This window comes from Phoca vitulina, unplaced genomic scaffold (assembly GCF_004348235.1).
Source record: "Phoca vitulina isolate PV1807 unplaced genomic scaffold, GSC_HSeal_1.0 scaffold92, whole genome shotgun sequence".
Lineage (NCBI taxonomy): Eukaryota > Metazoa > Chordata > Mammalia > Carnivora > Phocidae > Phoca > Phoca vitulina.
Genome location: NW_022589795.1, coordinates 3,119,701 through 3,136,282, shown reverse-complemented (window position 1 = coordinate 3,136,282; position 16,582 = coordinate 3,119,701). Strand labels below are relative to the sequence as shown.

Here is a 16,582-nt window from a genome sequence, read left to right as displayed (position 1 = left end):
AAGAATATTAAAATGAATATAATTATACCTATTACTTAGATTTAACAATTACTGCTTGCCAAGTTTGTTCTTTTTTTTTTTTGCCAAGAAATAATAAATTCCAGACTTTATCATTTCTCATCCCTAAAAAATTCAGCATATGTGTCTTAAAAATGTTTTTCTCCATAATCAGAATACTATAACCATTATTATATCTTAAAAAATTCACCTTAGTTCCTTAATAGCATCTCAGACCCAGGCCATCGTCAAATGTCCCTCATTGTCCTAAAACAGATCTCTCCCAACCAGTTTGTTTGAACCAAAATCAACTCAAGAACCATGCATTTCATTTGACCGTCTCCTCAATCTCTCTTGATGGTCCCCTCCTTCTCATCCTGCCCTGACAGAGACCAGACCAGTTGCCCCATAGGATGTCTATTCTGGATTTGACTGTTTGCTTCCTTGTGGTGGTGTTCCCATGTCCCCCTAATACCTGTGTCACCTGCGGACTGACAGGTCTGAAACGCTTAGGCAGGTCAGGTCACCGGGCTCAGTGACTCTAGGTCTCTGCTTGAACAGCCGAGACGATGCCAAGATGGGGAGGAGGAGGAAGGTACCCGTGATTTGGGATATGCAGCTTTGGAGGCGTACCAAGGACACCCAGGGCGACAGCTGGGTGCATGCTCCTGGAGATGGACTGGCGGGTCGTTAACCTAACAGAGCCGGTTGCGCTTCCCCAGGACAGTTGAGTGAGAAGCAAAGGTGAGGCCAGGCGTCAAGGACACAGGCCAAAGAAGAGGAGCATGGGCCCAAAGCCGAGCAGGCACCAGAGGATGAGGAGGGAGAGGGTTGGAAGGACTAAGTGCCAGAGGGGAGTCAGACCCGACAAAGACCTCATTTGTCATCAAGGAAGTCATAGGACACGCGAGCTGTGGGCTGGACGTCGGGGTGAGTGGACAGCAGGATGGTGGGTATGCGCCCGCCTTCCAGAAGTGGGCTCTGAGAAGGAGGCAGGCAGGGCTGGGTCCACGGGCCCACTTTTGCTTTTTTTTTTTAAAGATTTTATTTATTTATTTGACAGAGAGAGACAGCAAGAGCAGGAACACAAGCAGGGGGAGAGGGAGAGGGAGAAGCAGGCTTCTTGCCGAGCAGGGAGCCCGATGTGGGACTCGATCCCAGGACCCTGGGATCATGACCTGAGCTGAAGGCAGACGCTTAACGACTGAGCCACCCAGGTACCCCCACTTTTGCTTTTTAAGATGGAGAGACCTCGGGGTGCCCGGGTGGCTCAGTCGGCTAAGAATCTGCCTTCGGCTCAGGTCACGGTCCTGGGGTCCTGGGATCGAGCCCTGCGTTGGGCTCCCTGCTCAGCGGGCAGCCTGCATCCCCCTCTCCCTCTGCCTGCCGCTCCCCCTGCTGTGCTTGCTCTCTCGCTATCTCTCTGTCAAATAAATAAACAAAATCTTTTTTAAAAAAAGTAAAATAAGATGGAGAGACCTCGAGTTTGTTGAAATGCTCGCTCTCTCGCTCTGTCTTTATCTTTAAATAAAATCTTTTAAAAAAAAAAAGTAAAATAAGATGGAGAGCCCCCGAGTTTGTTGAAATGCCAAAGGGCCAAAGGCAGTCAGGTGGGAGGGGTTAGAGATTTGAAAAGAGGCAGCTTCTGAGCAAGCAGGAGGCATGGGATCGATCCCCAGGGGCCCAGACGGGGGAGGTCACCTTGGACAGGGGAACCTGGCCCCTCCACTGGGGAAGGAAGGAGGAATGGTGGGTGCACGTGCAGTTACATTTGACAGGATGGGCCCCTGTCACATTCTCCTCCCTGGGTTGGCTCACGATACAGCCTGGCCACCAGCTTCCTTGGCAGACCGTTTCTGATTCCTCCTGGCCCAGCAGACCGCAACCTCCTGGGGGGCTGCCAGCCGTATCCAGAGCACAGGGCGTGCGAGTGGCAAAGGGGCTCCGCCCCAGACCCCGCCTGCCCTGGAGGAACAGGCCAAGCACACAGTCCCATTAGGTCACCAAGAGGCTAAGGGCAGAGTCCAGAGCCAAGGGCACTCAATCGAAACCCAGAAGCAGAAAAGCAGAAGTGCGGCCCTCCCTTCTTCCCCATGTCCCCTGGTGCAGGGCAGAGAACTCAGGGGCCTGCTTGACGTTTTCATAGGAGCCAGCCCTGTGAGCGGGGACAGAATGACAGCCCATTCTAGGGATAAAGGAGAGGCCCAGAGATTCAAGGGGCTGCCCAGAGAGAAGCTAAGGCATAATCTACACGAGACGCCATGTCTCTAAATCTTGCTTCGTTCTTTTTTTTCGTTTTAATCCAATGATGCTGCTTCTGCTCCAAACCCCGGAGAAGAACCTCCCCTCGGGCTATTGTGTTGGGACTCAGAGGCCACAGGGCAAGCAGTAAGATTACACGGAGCCTCACCTTAGTACAACATGTCTGAGCCCCAGCCCAAACCAGTTACACCAGACTCTCGGGGGGGCAGCTCCAGGTATGGTTCCCCACCATTCTGAGGCTTGTGGACCCTGCAGGGTGACCCCCAGCTTCCCCACTGCACACCGGTGGACTTGTCGCTCAGGGCTAGGGGTGAATACAGTGAGGCCCAGACTCTGTTCTGGAGAGGGCGCACTCAGGGGAGGGAAGGATGCCAGCGCTGTGCACTGCGCTAAGCTCCCTGAGGCAAAGATCACAATTTATTCTCCACTCTCCCTCCACCCAGCCTGGCTGGCACAGAGTCAGCAAAGGAGGTCTTGCCCCCTCCACAGCCCCCTGAGCCAGTCTCTGGGCTCCAGTCACTGGTTTGCAGGCATTTCTTTTGCCTCTGGCCCCTGAGAGCTGATAGGATTTTCTGGTTGCACCTGCTTGTGAGGGTTTTGGGGAGAAGGGGTGAAGACAGAGGGCTGGAGAGGCAGCCCATGTGCAGCTGGCTTGTTCTGTCCCCTCCTCCACCATGTGCCTCCAGAGGCCAGGTGAGGCGGGAGGGTGTGGCTGGCGGAGGAGGACCCCACTGGGGAGCTGCTATGCTCACACCTCCTCTCCCCGGGGAGGGGAGGCCTAGACTGGAGGCCTGAAGAGCCAACCTCCTTGACGAAGAAGAGCAGGCCGGAGCTGTGTGGGTTTTGCTCCGTCCCCGGAGTGTGGGGCCAGAACCCTCCGGGAGCCCCCGGGCATGGGGGCCAGGCTTCTTCCTGGGGAAAAGCAGCCTGTGGGTTGCCTTTTCTGGGGTCCCGGTCTCCCGTACTGTCACTCTTGGTTGCTGCCACGGGGAGACCCTGCTTCCTAATTCTACAGCAGGGCAGTGCTAAGGGCTCAGGTTCCCACACTTGCCTCCTCTCTCCCCTTCCCCGCCCTGGCTCCTCCCTGCTGCCAGCATTCACAGAGGCTCTGCCCATCTCCTGCGCCTGGCTCCATCTCTCCTGGTGACCTATCGTGTGTGTGGCCCATGTCCCTCAGGGCGGGGGCAGTGGGATGCGTCATGTGTGTGACAAGTGGGAGGACCGTAGGCCTCTCTGCCCACGTCCCACAAGGGATGGCAGGCTACTAGAGCTTTGAGGGCAGAGTAAGGCCTAAGTCCCTGGCTTGCGCTGGATGTGGCCTGCCCGAATGTCCCACGCTCCAGTCTACACCCGCCTACGCCAGGGGTCCCTGTCCTGAGGCCACAGTGGGTGCAGGGAAGGAGCGGCCTGGGGGACATGGGCAGGGGAGAAAGTCGGGCCAGGGCTGGGGACAGGAGGGTTACTGAAACGGAAGAGCAGGAGAGGAGGGGTCTGGGGTCCGGGGTGGAAAGTGGGGGTCAGAGCCTGAAGGAGGAGCTGGGCAGCCTTTGTGGGAGAGCCATGGGCAGTGGGTGGGTGGGTGGGTGGCAAGGTGCTGCCCGGCCTCTGGAGCTGGGGAGGAAGCACCTGTGAGGGTGTTAGCAGGACAGGGTGGCCCCCAAGGGCTTGGAGGGGGGGGCAGCAACGTCTCACCCAGGACCGCTGTGCCCGTTGTTTCTGGCTGGGGTTTGAACCCCCCCACCTGATGAGAGGGTGAAGAGAGGGGAAGCTCTCGGTCGTAGGGCTGTGGAGGAACTAGTCGCTGTCCCCTGAGAGTGGGGGCGTGTAAGTGCACAAGCAGTCGGAGTGCGTGCACGCATCTCGGTGACCCAGGCCGCAGGAGGTGGGCTCAGGCAGTCAGGCGAGTAGACTGTGGCTTGGTCCAAATCCCTCCTGTCGTCTGTGTGGCTGGAGGACTCCGGACACTGGTTTCCTCTGATGCCACAGCTGCCCAGGCCCCTTCCTCTCTAAGACATTCCCCCCTGCAGCACACACCCCGGCTTCCTCTTCCCCATCACATCCTCCCTGGGGCTCTGGGGGAATTGAGGGCCACTCCATGTCCTGTCTAGGCGAGCCCAGGCCCCCGCACCCAGCTGCCCCCTCCGCCCCCTCCCATGGCCTCCCCCTCCCGCACCCACGGTCCCAGTGCCGCCCTGTCCTGCTCCCCGGCTGTGGCTAGGCCTGGGACTCAGAACTTGCCGGGGACCAGGCCAGTGCTTCCCGCGACACATAAAAATACCCCTGACCTGAGACACCCCCACTTCACCCCACCCCACCCTATCGGGCAACCTCTGTCTCAGGCAGCACTTCCGCAGCCCCGACAGGAAATGGGCTGGAGGCTCAGCCTCCCGCCATCTCAAAGCAACTTCTCGTTCCCCGGTTGCCCTGGGCCAGCCCTGGGGTTGTGCCCCTTGGCTCCAGCCCTGAAACCTTCCCAGGGCTCCGTCCCAGCAGCTCCGAGGGGACAGGATGGTGGACATGATTGCTAAGCTGACCAAGAGGCGGAGTCGGGCCCTGCAGGCACAGGTGGGGGGCCCTCGCATTTGGGGGCGAGCTCAGCCTCTGATGGGGATGACTGAGGGCCTCTGCGTCAAGGGGCCCCCAGCGGGCCTCCATCCTCTGGCCCTCTCAGGAGCTGGGTGAGCTGGGTTTTGGAGCCAGACATCTCCCAAACTTGGGGGACCCCTCCCTTCTTTCCTCGTTCCTTTTCCAAGGCCAGATAGGCATATCTGTGGGGGGGGGCTGCAGAGGGACGCTGAGAGATGGTGATCAGCCTGGGGGAAGAGAGGCAGGCCGGCCACCTGCTTGTGGACAAGGGGAGGGAACTGGAGATGAGGGGAGTGCTGGGGGGCCGGGCAGCTGGTGTGGTGAGAGCCAGAGCCCCTCTAGGCTCTGTCCTCTGGCCTGAGGTGGGGGACCACTTCCCCTTTCCTACTGGTGTTCCCCGTGTCGCTGTCGTGATTGGGGTCTGGGCCTCAAGAGCTACTGGTGCCCTCATCAGGGCCCTGTTGATGGGCTGTGACGGGGTGTTGTCTGGGCGCCCAGGAGTTGTGGGCCGGGGTAGCAGGCCCTGCTCTAACCTGGGCGAGCTTCCCCTTGAAGGCCAAAGGGCACGGGGCGGGGGGGGGGGGGGGGGGGCCCCCCCCGCGCCCCGGGGGGGCCCGGCCCCGGGGGGGGGGGGGGGGGGGGGGGGGGGGGGGGGGGGGGGCTGGCCCCACCTGGCTTCCAGTCTGATCCTGGCTCTGCTAGGAGAGGAAAGCGCCTCTATCTTAGCACTGTGGGGGCCCTACAGAGGGTTCTAGAGTTCGAAGGGGCCTCAGGGCTGCTGCGGTCCAGCTCCCCGCACAGGGCTGCAGCCTGCTCACCCCCGGGGAAAGCCCCTGACTACCTCCCGAAGCAGCCTGTGTCTCTAGGGCAGCCCCAATCCTTAGAATGGGCTTCCTTCCAGGGGGCCCTGCCCTGCCCCCATTTGGCCTCTAATCTGCAGTCTGGAGCCCCACAGTGGACCCTACCATGCCGGGGAGCCTAAGCATCTACCTCCTAGATCTGCTGTATATCCTCGAGGGGGGTTCCTTGTGCAAGATCCCCCTCAGCCTGACCAGCCTGGGACTCCCCGTGGACTCCTAGCCAAGACCAGCAGCCTGCAGGTGGAAATCCCCGCTCCGAACAGCCTGGCTCCTTCCTTAGCTCATCCCCCCCCCCCCATATGACCTTCCAGCCCCTGTCGCAGGGATGGGAAGGCCACTGCCTCAGTGGGTCTAGCTGGGGTGGGCAGGAGGTGTTTTTGGTCATCCACCTTCCTCTGCCCACTGCCTCCATCCCATCCTCCCAAGGAGTCTCCTGGCTCCCATGCTGAACCTCATTCCCAGGAAGCCCTCGTTCAAAGCTAACTTCAATCTCTCCTGTAGTGGGTGTGCGCGTGTTGGTTGTTGCTGAAGTGTGGCCTGGAGTTAGCTTGCGTACTCAGGCAGTAAGTCCCTTTGGTGGACCTGCTGCCTGCTTCAGGGCATTGGGCCACCTGCTGGAGGGCGACCGGGGTCAGTTATGTCATCCTGGGTCTTGCCCTCAAAAAAACCCCTGCCTTTGGGGTCAGAGGAGGTAGGCAGAGGGACGGACAACGAACAGGCCAGCAGGGCAGAGCGCTGCCGGACCCTCGCGGGGGATGAAGAGAGTGACAGCGGGCTAGGCGTCTCTCCTGAGGGAGAAGGTCTCTCCCAGGAGGCTTGGAGTGGAGCTGCAGAGGAGTGGGGTCTGGGTAGGCAGGTAATGAGAGCGGGGGGTTTCCAGGCTGAGGGACCCCTGGAGCAAAGGTCCAGAGATGGGAAGACAGCTTTTGTGTTTGGGGGAGGGTCCGCGGGCTGGTGTGGGTGGAATCCAGGATGCTCAGGGGGGCTGCAGCCGGCAGAGAGAAAGAAGTGGGGTGGAGGGTCCTGCCTCAGCCACACAAGAGCTTGTGGGGGGAGGGAGAGGAGTGAGGAACTGGTGTACCCAGCTCTTCCTGGTCCCCACCCCCCCCCAGGTCTGGGACCTGGCCCCCCGGTTGGTCTAGAATCCGCTGCTTGTCTGAGAGTTTGTCTCCTTGCTAGCAGTAATTATCATGGACGTGCGTGCATTTCACTCATCCCCCCCGCTCCCCGACCGTTTACACAGGCTGCCCAGTGGGGATTTGGGTCCCTTTGTTCACTAACTGCATTCCCAGTGCCTAGAACAGAGCCTGCACTGGACAGGTGAATCTTTGTGGGACACCTGAATGTGGTTTTGGGCGCCTACCTAAGACCGGGGAGAGGCCACCTTGACAGGACTCGCTTTCCCTCTTGGGGAGCTTACCACTTAGCGACGGCATCAGAGCAACAGAGGGACTTCTGTGATTAAAAAAGGGGGGGGTAGTTATTATACAAAATTTTGAGAAAGGTTTAAAGAAAAAAATAAATAAAAACAAACCCAATCCCTATAATCACACTGCCCAGAGATAACCTCTGTTAGCATTTTGGAGGGTTTCTAAAAACACATAATTGGAACTATATGCTGTTCACTGTGTTGAAATCTGCATTTCCCATGTCGCATTATATATTCTTAGAAACAGTATTGGGGCGCCAGGGTGGCTCAGTCAGTTAAGTGTCTGCCCGGTTAAGCATCTGCCTTTGGCTCAGGTCATGATCCCAAGGTTGGGTCAGGCTCTCTGCTCAGCGGGGAGCCTGCTTCTCCCTCTCCCTCTGCCTGCCCCTCCCCCTGCTTATGCTCTCTCTCTCTCTCTCTCCCTGTGTCAAATAAATAAATCTTAAAAAAAAAAAAAAAGAAACAGAATTAATATGGGGCGCCTGGGTGGCTCAGTCCATTAAGCACCTGCCTTCGGCTCAGGTCGTGATCCTGGGGTCCAGGGATGGAGGCCCTCCCCCCCATTGCATCAGGCTCCCTGCTCAGCGGGGAGTCTGCTTCTCCCTCTGCCCCTCACCCCATGCTCTCTCTCACTTGCTTGCTCTCTCTCTCAAATAAATAAATAAAATCTTAAAAAGAAAAGAAAAGAAAAAAAAAAACAATATTAATCTTCTGGTGCCGTTCTGCTGGCTGGGGTTTGATAGTGTAGTTATCTATCCCTGTGGCAGGCTGAGGGTGCTAGGCCGTGGTAGGCGCACTAGAGGAATCTCGGGAAAGGTCTTGAACCTGACACCTGAGCTGAGTCCTAAAGAAGAAAGTGGAGTTGGCCAGGTGAAAAAGGGGTGGGGATGGGCTGAGGCCCAAGACACAGCCCAGAGGGTGGGGCCTCCAGCCAACTCCCTGCTACTAGAGCTTAAAGTTCAAGGCAAGGGGCCAGGAATGGCAGGAAATAAGGTGGAAGACAGGCAGGTGACAGACGCCTCTGGTGCCCTGGTGCCCTGTAGACTTTGCCCGGCAGGCGGCAGGGAGCAGTGGAGTGTTGAGTATGATCAGACTCATGTTCTGTGTGACTGAACCCTCCAGCCCCCGCCCTGCTTTCCTTTGGACAGCAAGAGGGGCTCATCTTTCCTTGCTCCTCCTTCCTGCCTCCCATCTGGCTCTCCTCTCTCTTTCCTTTCTCTGCAGTTGATTCTCAGGCCTGCAAAACCCACCTTCAGGAAGTTTCAGTCCCAGATCCAGAGGTAGTACTGATTCCAGTCCCAGAGCTTTCAGGGCCAGGAAGGAAGGAGGGGTGGGGCTGTAGAGTGCCGCAGGGCCCTGCCCCCGTGTGACCTGCAGGGGGAGGAAAAGGAATGGGGCCCAGGCCATTTCTCTATTCCCGCCCAGCCTCTGATTCGCCCCCTGGAGTGCAGAGTCAGTGCACAGCTGGGAGAACTCAGTTATAGATATTTTATTATTGTTAATAAATAATTAATGTAACTGCCCTGTGCATCTGGGTCATTTCATACTTGGCAATGCACTTTCAAGAATATTTCCTCATTCTCTCTTCACTACAATTTCTGGAGCGGGCAGGACAGCCATTGTGTAGCCGGCGGAAGTGAAGCCGGGGGTACCCTAACTTGCCAAAGGTCACCCAGAAGGCAAGTGGCCGAGTCGGGACTGTGTGACCCCGGAGCTGCCCTGAAGGTCACGTCTCCTTCCTCCTCCCACAGGTGGACGACCCCCCGGAGGAGCCCGTGTACGAGAACGTAGAGCGACAGCCTTCGGTCCCTTCGCCGGGCGCCAGCGCGCCCCCCCGGCCCCCGGCGTGGGAGACGCACACGGACGCGGGCAGCGGGCGCCCCTACTACTACAACCCAGACACGGGCGTGACCACCTGGGAGTCGCCCTTCGAGGCTGCTGAGGGCGCCGCCAGCCCGGCCACCTCCCCGGCCTCGGTGGGCAGCCGCGAGAGCCTCGAGACCGACTGGGGTCAGTACTGGGATGAGGAGAGCCGCAGGGTGTTCTTCTACAACCCGCTGACGGGCGAGGCCGTCTGGGAGGACGAGACGGAGGACGAACCCGAGGACGAGCTGGAGATGCAGCCGGGCCTGAGCCCGCTCAGCCCCCGGGACCAGAGGGTGAGGGGGCGGGGCCTGGCCCGGGGTGGGCGGGGTGGCCCCGAGAGTCTCAGACCCCGCCTCCTGCCCCCCGCAGCCCCCGGGAAGGAGGGAGAGGGGCGGGGCCTGGCCTGGGGGGCGGGGCGGCTCTGAGGCCTCAGACCCCGCCTCCTGCTCCCCGCAGCCCCCAGACTGCTCGTGGGGGGCGAGGCCTGGTCTAAACGGGCGGGGCCAAGGGTGCGTTCTGGCTCTGAGACCCTCTGACTCAGTCGTCTGCTCCCTGCAGCCCCCTACCCCTGAGACGGATTACCCCGAGTCGCTGACCAGTTACCCGGAGGAGGACTATTCCCCGGTGGGCTCTTTCAGTGAACCTCGGTCCACCTCGCCTTTGGCCGCGCCCCCCCGGCTGGTCTTGCCAAGTGAGCCCCGAAGGGCAGACGCTCTACACCAACCACTTCACCCAAGAGCAGGTACGGGCAGCGGGCACATGTGCCCGGACAGCCCCCCCCCCCCGCCCCCCCCCCCGGTCATTCCTCCAACTCTTCCTCACTAGTAGCTCACCTTAAACCCCTCACTTATGGGGGACACCATAAACTGCAGCTCCTGGGTGGGCTCCAAGACACCCCCTTGCCCGCGCCTGACCCTCCAAACTCCTTGGGGTTATATTGGGTTCTGGTCAAAGGGGAACTTTGCCTGCCGTCCACTGAGGTGGGCTGGGAGCCCTGACCGTCCCTCTCCCCACAGTGGGTGAGGTTGGAGGACCAGCACGGGAAGCCCTACTTCTACAACCCAGATGACGCCTCAGTTCAGTGGGAGCTGCCCCAGGTAACCCACTGGGAAAGGGAGAGTCTTGGGGAGAGGGGACAGGATTATGTATGACAGTGTCTTTCTCCTCAGGTTCCTGTCCCTGCCCCGCGAAGCATCCACAAATCCAGCCAGGACAGTGAGACCCCAGCCCAGGCCAGCCCACCTGAGGAGAAGGTAAGGGAAGGAGCATGTAGGCCCTGGTAGGGCCCCCACAGAAGAAATAGGGGCTTCCTGAAGGTTGAGGGGGCTAGGCCGGGGCCGGGCATGTCTCCCCCACAGGCCCCAGCATGAGCCTGGGCTGAATGAACCTGGGTCTGGGTCATCCCGGCCCAGGGCTGGGGGAGGCTGGGAGCTGGGAGGAGCTCTGTCCTGCTGGCTGGCGTGAGGGCAGGGACCCCACCAGGGCCAGCAGCAAAGAGGGCTCGGTGGTGACTCGGGCCCAGCCCGTAAGGAGTTGCTGGCTGTGGGGGAGGCTAGCCTCTGCCCCCTGTGGCCCAGCCTGTTAACTGCCTCCTCTGTCCCCTCAGCTTTCTCAGACCAAGACTCTGGACAAGGCCGGCGTGCTCCATCGCACCAAGACGGCGGACAAGGGAAGGCGGCTCCGGTGAGAGCCCGGCGGCACCCAGACCGGGGCGCGCTGGGCCTTAACGCTGACGCTTACTGAGCGCGTTCCGTATGCCAGGTCTTGTTAATCCTCATGGCAACTTTCTAAGAGGTCCCATGAGGACCCTGAGGCACCGAGAGATAGGGGCTTGCCCAGGGTCCCTTGGCTACCAAATATTAGAAGTGGGAGTCCAGTGCTCACCGTTGGATGCCCCAAGCCGAGCTGTGTTCTTCAGCTCTGTGCCCTGCTCCTGGCGCTGGAAGGGGCCCTCAGCCCAGGGCCAGATGCAAGCCTGGTCACCCCCCACTTCCCCACCCCCACCTAGGAAGAAGCACTGGAGCGCCTCCTGGACGGTGCTGGAGGGTGGCGTGCTGACGTTCTTCAAGGACTCAAAGGCCTCAGCTGCAGGCGGCCTGGTGAGGGCCAGACTCCCAGGACAGGGACCCCCCCCATCTGCTCCTGACTCCTATGGCTCTTTACCTGGTCTGGCTTGTCAAAGGCTAGGTCTGCGACAGTGGAACATGAGTGCCAGGGGAGCTGGGCCTTGGCAGGGGGTGACGACAGCAGATTCAGCCCACGACAAGCACTTCCAGCCACCCTGGACATGGGGAGCTGTCCTTGAGGGTGGCCACTCCAGCCTGGTGGGCAGGCAGACTAGGGACTGGGCACGCCTGCTCCCGGGCATGAGGGCTGTTCTCCTTTCTCCTTTCCTCTCCTGGGTGGGCAGCCAGCCCAGGACCTCTGGGTTCCAGGAACCCTTCCCCATCCTGTCCTTGAAGCGAGGGGAGCCTGGTGGATTGGAGCCAGGAGCCCTGGCAGGCCTGTCTGAGCTGAGGGCTCCCTCTAACTGTGCTCCCCCCAACCCTTCTCCCCTCTCCCACAGAGGCAGCCTCCCAAGCTCTCCACCCCTGAGTACACAGTGGAGCTGAGGGGGGCCTCTCTCTCCTGGGCCCCCAAGGACAAATCTAGCAGGAAGAATGTGCTGGAGGTGAGTGGTGGGGGTTGGGAGAAGGAGAGGGGGCTTACTGATGGCTTGAGACCCTTAGTAGGCAAGCCCCAAGAAGGGGGACCTGGGGAGAGTGGGACCGGAATTCTCAGGGCTCAAAACCAAAGTTGTGTCCACCTTGGGGATCCGTCCACGGTATTTCTGGCATCACAGATTCTGCAGTTCCCTTTTACAAGTCCTTGGCCCTGGAGTGTGGTGAGGAGTAGGGGGTCTCTGGGGGACGAAACCTATGCCTGGAAGGACAGCCCTCATCCCAGACAGGAGACTCCCTGTCCCCTGCTACTCACTTTGACAGGTTGGAAACCTGCTCTGGCCGGTCAGAGCCCAGGTTCCAACTGAACTGGGTCCTCCGTGAATAAACTGGGTCCCCAGTTTCCCAGGCTCCCCTAGCAGGAAGACTGGGACCAGGTGGGGCCCAGGCAAGGTCCCTCACGGTGCCACACCCTCCACTGTCCACGTGTTGTCTTGCTTTTAAACTACCTTTACCCTCACCTCAGTCCCCAGAAGTTCTGAGGAAGCTCACAACAACAACAACAACAACAACAACACATGGGGAGCTGGTGAAATCCACTGAAAAGCCAGATCAGGCACAAGTTAGAGCAAGGGGTCCACGTGGAGAGGCATCGGGGGCAGATGACGTACAGGGGCTATACTGTTGCTGAAAAAAATTAGCTCAGGTTTCCTGGTAGCCAAAGTGAAAAGAGAAGGAGGATCAGTTACGTGGTTCCTCTTATGGGGGGGGGGGGGCTTTCCCCAATTTGTTGAAGCCATTTTTAGTGCACAGCTCCAGCCTAGGTTAGTAAGGGACCCTTGGAGCTGCTTCAGGTAACATGACAAAAGCCAAAAGCATAACCTCACAGTTCAGCTCAGAAGAAGCAGTTCTGCCAGGCCCTTGAGAGTTTTCTGAAGATCCACCAAGCTTCATTCAGTTCTAGAAGCAGCGTATCCACAGAGCAGGGCTGGAAAACCAGATTGATCTCCTGAGCTGCTCTCGTCAGGAGGTCTGGAGCCTTTCTCCCAGTTGTCTTTTCTGACAAGAACCGGAAGGCAGATGGGACTCTTGGAAGCTACTCAAGCTGTTGGAAAGGCTGACAGTCTTGAATGGAAATGGAGGAGCCCCCGCTTCCACTTCCTGGCTGGCAGGTGGCCATCCTGCCTCCACTCAGGGGGTGGCCTGCAGGCACCTCTAGGATTTTTCTCAAGAGACAGCCCCACATTCTAGATCGTGGCCAGGTTACTTGGGCCTGGCAGATTTTCACAGCAGGTCTTCCTCGTCACTCCAGAGTCACAGAAAACTTCAGTGATAGTCCTCCCAAAACAGCTGGTTTGGACAGCTCAGCTTGCCCGTGCATCCAGCAGGATGAATGTTCTGGGAGATAGATTGCTGAGTAACTAGCTTTTCCTTCTGTATGAAACCTTCAGATAGGAACAGATTATGTTTTGAGAGGGCCTGGGTTTGCCCATCTGTAACAGAGACTGTCTCTTACTGCTTTGAATGAGGCGGAATGCCTTGGCCTGGGGTGAAGCCCTTGCTCGACTGTGCTCTCAGTTCCTGGGGACAAGGACAGATCATCTCCACCATTTCTGTATCTCCCCTCCCCGCACCCCCTACCACTGAGGCCTGGCCCCAGAGCCGACCCGGGGAGCCAGAGATGACTGAGTGACTCCTGTCTCTCCAGCTGCGGAGCCGAGATGGCTCAGAGTACCTGATCCAGCATGACTCCGAGGCCATCATCAGCACCTGGCAGAAGGCCATTGGCGAGGGCATCCAGGAGCTGGTAAGCAGAGCCTGGGGCCTCCGGGGCTGGTGGGGATGGGACGGCCAGCCGTTATGCAGAACAGAGTATGGGTGAGTGCCCCTCCCTGCAGATGCAGGCCCCACTGAGGGCTGTGTGGCAGATGGGCTGCTGAAGAAATGGTCTTTCTTAAGTATGCAAATCCAGCCTGTGGGGTTGGCCCTGCAGGAGATCTCTCCAGGTCGGGGTGGGGGGCACATGCTAGAGGAATGTTCCACTTCAAGGGAGGCAGGCAGAAAAGGAAATCTGAGAAAGAGCCTCAGGCTGGAATGACAGGCTAAAACCAGAAGGGAAAATTTTAAAGGATTGGATTGAAGAGCCTGCTGTTGTTTAGGTTCAAAATATTCATTGCATAACTAGAGATGGAACAGGCGCCCTCTGACAGCTCTTCACCTGGAAGCAACCTGGGGCTTTTTGACCCTCAATTCCCTAGGAGCCAACACTGAGTACAGAGTTTGGCTGTATTACTAGAGGTAGGAATCCAGGTCGAGGGCGGTGATGCGGTTGTTGGCAGTGCTGGGGCCTCAGCTGAAATTGTAAGTTCAGAACTCGGAGCCACATAATTGAGGAATGCTGACCTAGTGGATTGTGTGCAGAGGATCTAGGAAAATATGGGCAAGGGGGGCCAGGATAAGAAAGAGCGGGAGAGAGCAGGATGACTGTCTGCAACACCTGAAGGGCTCCATGCAGCCCAGGGAGGTGAACGTTCTGAGGTTCCGCGGTAGGAGGTCAGGGGTGGAGAAGGGAAGCGTGAACTCTGCTTGGGAGTCATCGGGCCGGCTGGGAGGGCACTAGGGGCCCCTCACGCTGTCCCAGAAGCCTGGCCCCAGGCCCTGCCTCTCTGAGGCCGCGTGATTCCAGTCCGCAGACCTGCCCCCGGAGGAGGAAAGCGAGAGCAGCCGCGCGGACTTCGGGTCCAGCGAGCGCTTGGGAAGCTGGCGGGAGGACGAGGCGCGGCCGGGTGCAGGTGCGCGCGGGGGGTGGGTGGAGGGCATCTCCTGGGAACCGGCGTCGCGGGGGAGGCGGGGGGTGACGACCCGGCTGGGGCCAGCCCGGCCAGTCCCGGCGCCACCGAGTGACCCGGCCCCGCACTCCCGGGCCCAGGCGCAGCCACCCCGGAGAGCGACCTGAGCAGGGTCCGGCACCGGCTCCGCTGGTTGCTGCTGAAGCGGCCCACGCTGCAGTCTCTGCGGGAGAAGGGCTACATCAAAGGTACCCGAGGGAGTCCGAGAGCGCGGCGGCGGGGGGGGGGGGGGGGGGCTGGGGGCCGGGCGGCGCTGACGAGCCTCTCCCCCAGACCAGGTGTTCGGCTGCGCGCTCGCCGCGCTGTGTGAGCGCGAGAGGAGCTCCGTGCCGCGCTTCGTGCAGCAGTGCATCCGCACCGTCGAGGCCCGGGGTAGGCGCGGCGCCCGGAGGCCTCCCTCCCGGACCCCAAGACGGAGACCCCTAGGGTTGGGGGGCGCGGGGAGGGGGGAACGGGAGCCCCTGAGTGGGAATCCGAGCAGGAGCTTTAGACCCGTCCCACCCAGCCCGAGGTCAGCGCCTCCCTCTGCCCTAGGGCTGGACATCGACGGCCTGTACCGCATCAGTGGAAACCTGGCCACCATCCAGAAGCTGCGCTATAAGGTGGACCACGGTGAGGCCCGGCTCCCGTCCCTCACCCCAGGGCCTGAAGGCACCAAGGGGTGCTCACCGCCTCTTCCGCCCCCCTTGCCGCAGATGAGCGCCTGGACCTGGACGACGGGCGCTGGGAGGACGTCCACGTGATCACCGGGGCCCTGAAGCTCTTCTTTCGAGAGCTGCCGGAGCCCCTCTTCCCCTTCTCGCACTTCCGCCAGTTCATCGCGGCCATCAGTGAGCGCCTGGGGGAGGCGGGGCGGGTGGGGTAGGGACGGGGCCGGCCTGCCGCCCCCGCACCCCCTCGGCCGGGCTCCCCCCCCCCCCCCCCCCCCCAACGGGACTCAGCCCCTCCGTTCCCCTCGCGGAGCCGACCCTGCCTTCCCTTCCGCAGAGCTGCAGGACCAGGCCCAGCGCAGCCGCTGTGTGCGGGACCTGGTGCGCTCGCTGCCCGCCCCCAACCACGACACGCTGCGGCTGCTCTTCCAGCACCTGTGCAGGTGAGCCGGCGAGCGGCGGGAATGGGGAGGCGGGTGCGGGCGGACCCCCACGCCCCCTCCAGCTCCGGGCCCTGATGCCCCCCTCCCCACCCCGCTCCCCGCTGCAGGGTGATCGAGCACGGCGATCAGAACCGCATGTCCGTGCAGAGCGTGGCCATAGTGTTCGGGCCCACGCTGCTGCGGCCCGAGACCGAGGAGACCAGCATGCCCATGACCATGGTGTTCCAGAACCAGGTGGTGGAGCTCATCCTGCAGCGCTGCTCAGACATCTTCCCGCCGCACTGACCGCGGGCCCCTGCCCCCACCCCCCGCGGCTGGCGCTGCGGACCCGGGACTGGGGGCGGCGACAGTGGTCCTGCCTTGGAAGCCGGACGGTTGGAGGCCGCTTGGCTGGACTCCTCTGTGAGACCCTCCGCCTCCCAGCGGTCCCCAGGCCGAAGTGAAATCTGCACCCCTTGGTGCAGTATGGTGACCCCTGGTGGGCAGTTTGCAAAATGTGATTTCCTCTTCCTCTCCCCCTCCCCCCCACCCCCCCCCCCCCCCCCCCCCCCGGCCTGTCCTGTTTGGGGCTTACTTGGGTTCTGGTCTTTATTACAGCGACACCTGCTGTGTGTGAGAGAGAGAATGCGCTGGGGTGAGAGTTGCTTTTCCGGGGCGGCTGGCGCTGGGAGGAGGAGTGTGGGTGAGGGGCTTCTCGGCTTCTTCAGGCCTGCACCTGCGGGGCCTTCAAGGACAGCCCGTGGGGACCGAGCCCCGTGTCAGTCCCGGAGCAGTCGCCTACAGCGCCCCTGCTGCCCAGCCTTGCCTCGGGCCTCACTCCCGCCCGACACTCTCCGCCGCTGCCGGGGGCCATTCCCATCGGCTTTCCGGCCCGGCCGCCGCCCTCCCCGATCCCTGGGCGCTGTGTGCGCGGGTTCTTCACCCTCAGTGTGTGCCCTGCCCTGGCCGCCTCCCCCGCACCGTCTCCACACACGATCGCA

The 16,582-nt window shown here is 60.6% G+C and overlaps 1 protein-coding gene across 1 annotated transcript in view; it reads left to right on the top strand.

The window, feature by feature from the left end:
- ARHGAP27 (Rho GTPase activating protein 27) overlaps positions 1-16,099 on the top strand; it is a 29,372-nt gene extending 13,273 nt beyond the window's left edge. Inside the window, 16 exon segments of the mRNA XM_032396657.1 lie at positions 8,886-9,293; positions 9,559-9,669; positions 9,671-9,742; positions 10,017-10,097; positions 10,170-10,253; positions 10,607-10,683; positions 11,009-11,099; positions 11,567-11,671; positions 13,369-13,467; positions 14,347-14,452; positions 14,590-14,697; positions 14,783-14,881; positions 15,044-15,121; positions 15,205-15,339; positions 15,497-15,602; positions 15,710-16,099. Coding sequence (XP_032252548.1) covers positions 8,886-9,293; positions 9,559-9,669; positions 9,671-9,742; positions 10,017-10,097; positions 10,170-10,253; positions 10,607-10,683; positions 11,009-11,099; positions 11,567-11,671; positions 13,369-13,467; positions 14,347-14,452; positions 14,590-14,697; positions 14,783-14,881; positions 15,044-15,121; positions 15,205-15,339; positions 15,497-15,602; positions 15,710-15,887 — 1,938 coding nt within the window. The 3' untranslated portion in view covers positions 15,888-16,099.
- Positions 16,100-16,582: the final 483 nt, after the last annotated feature.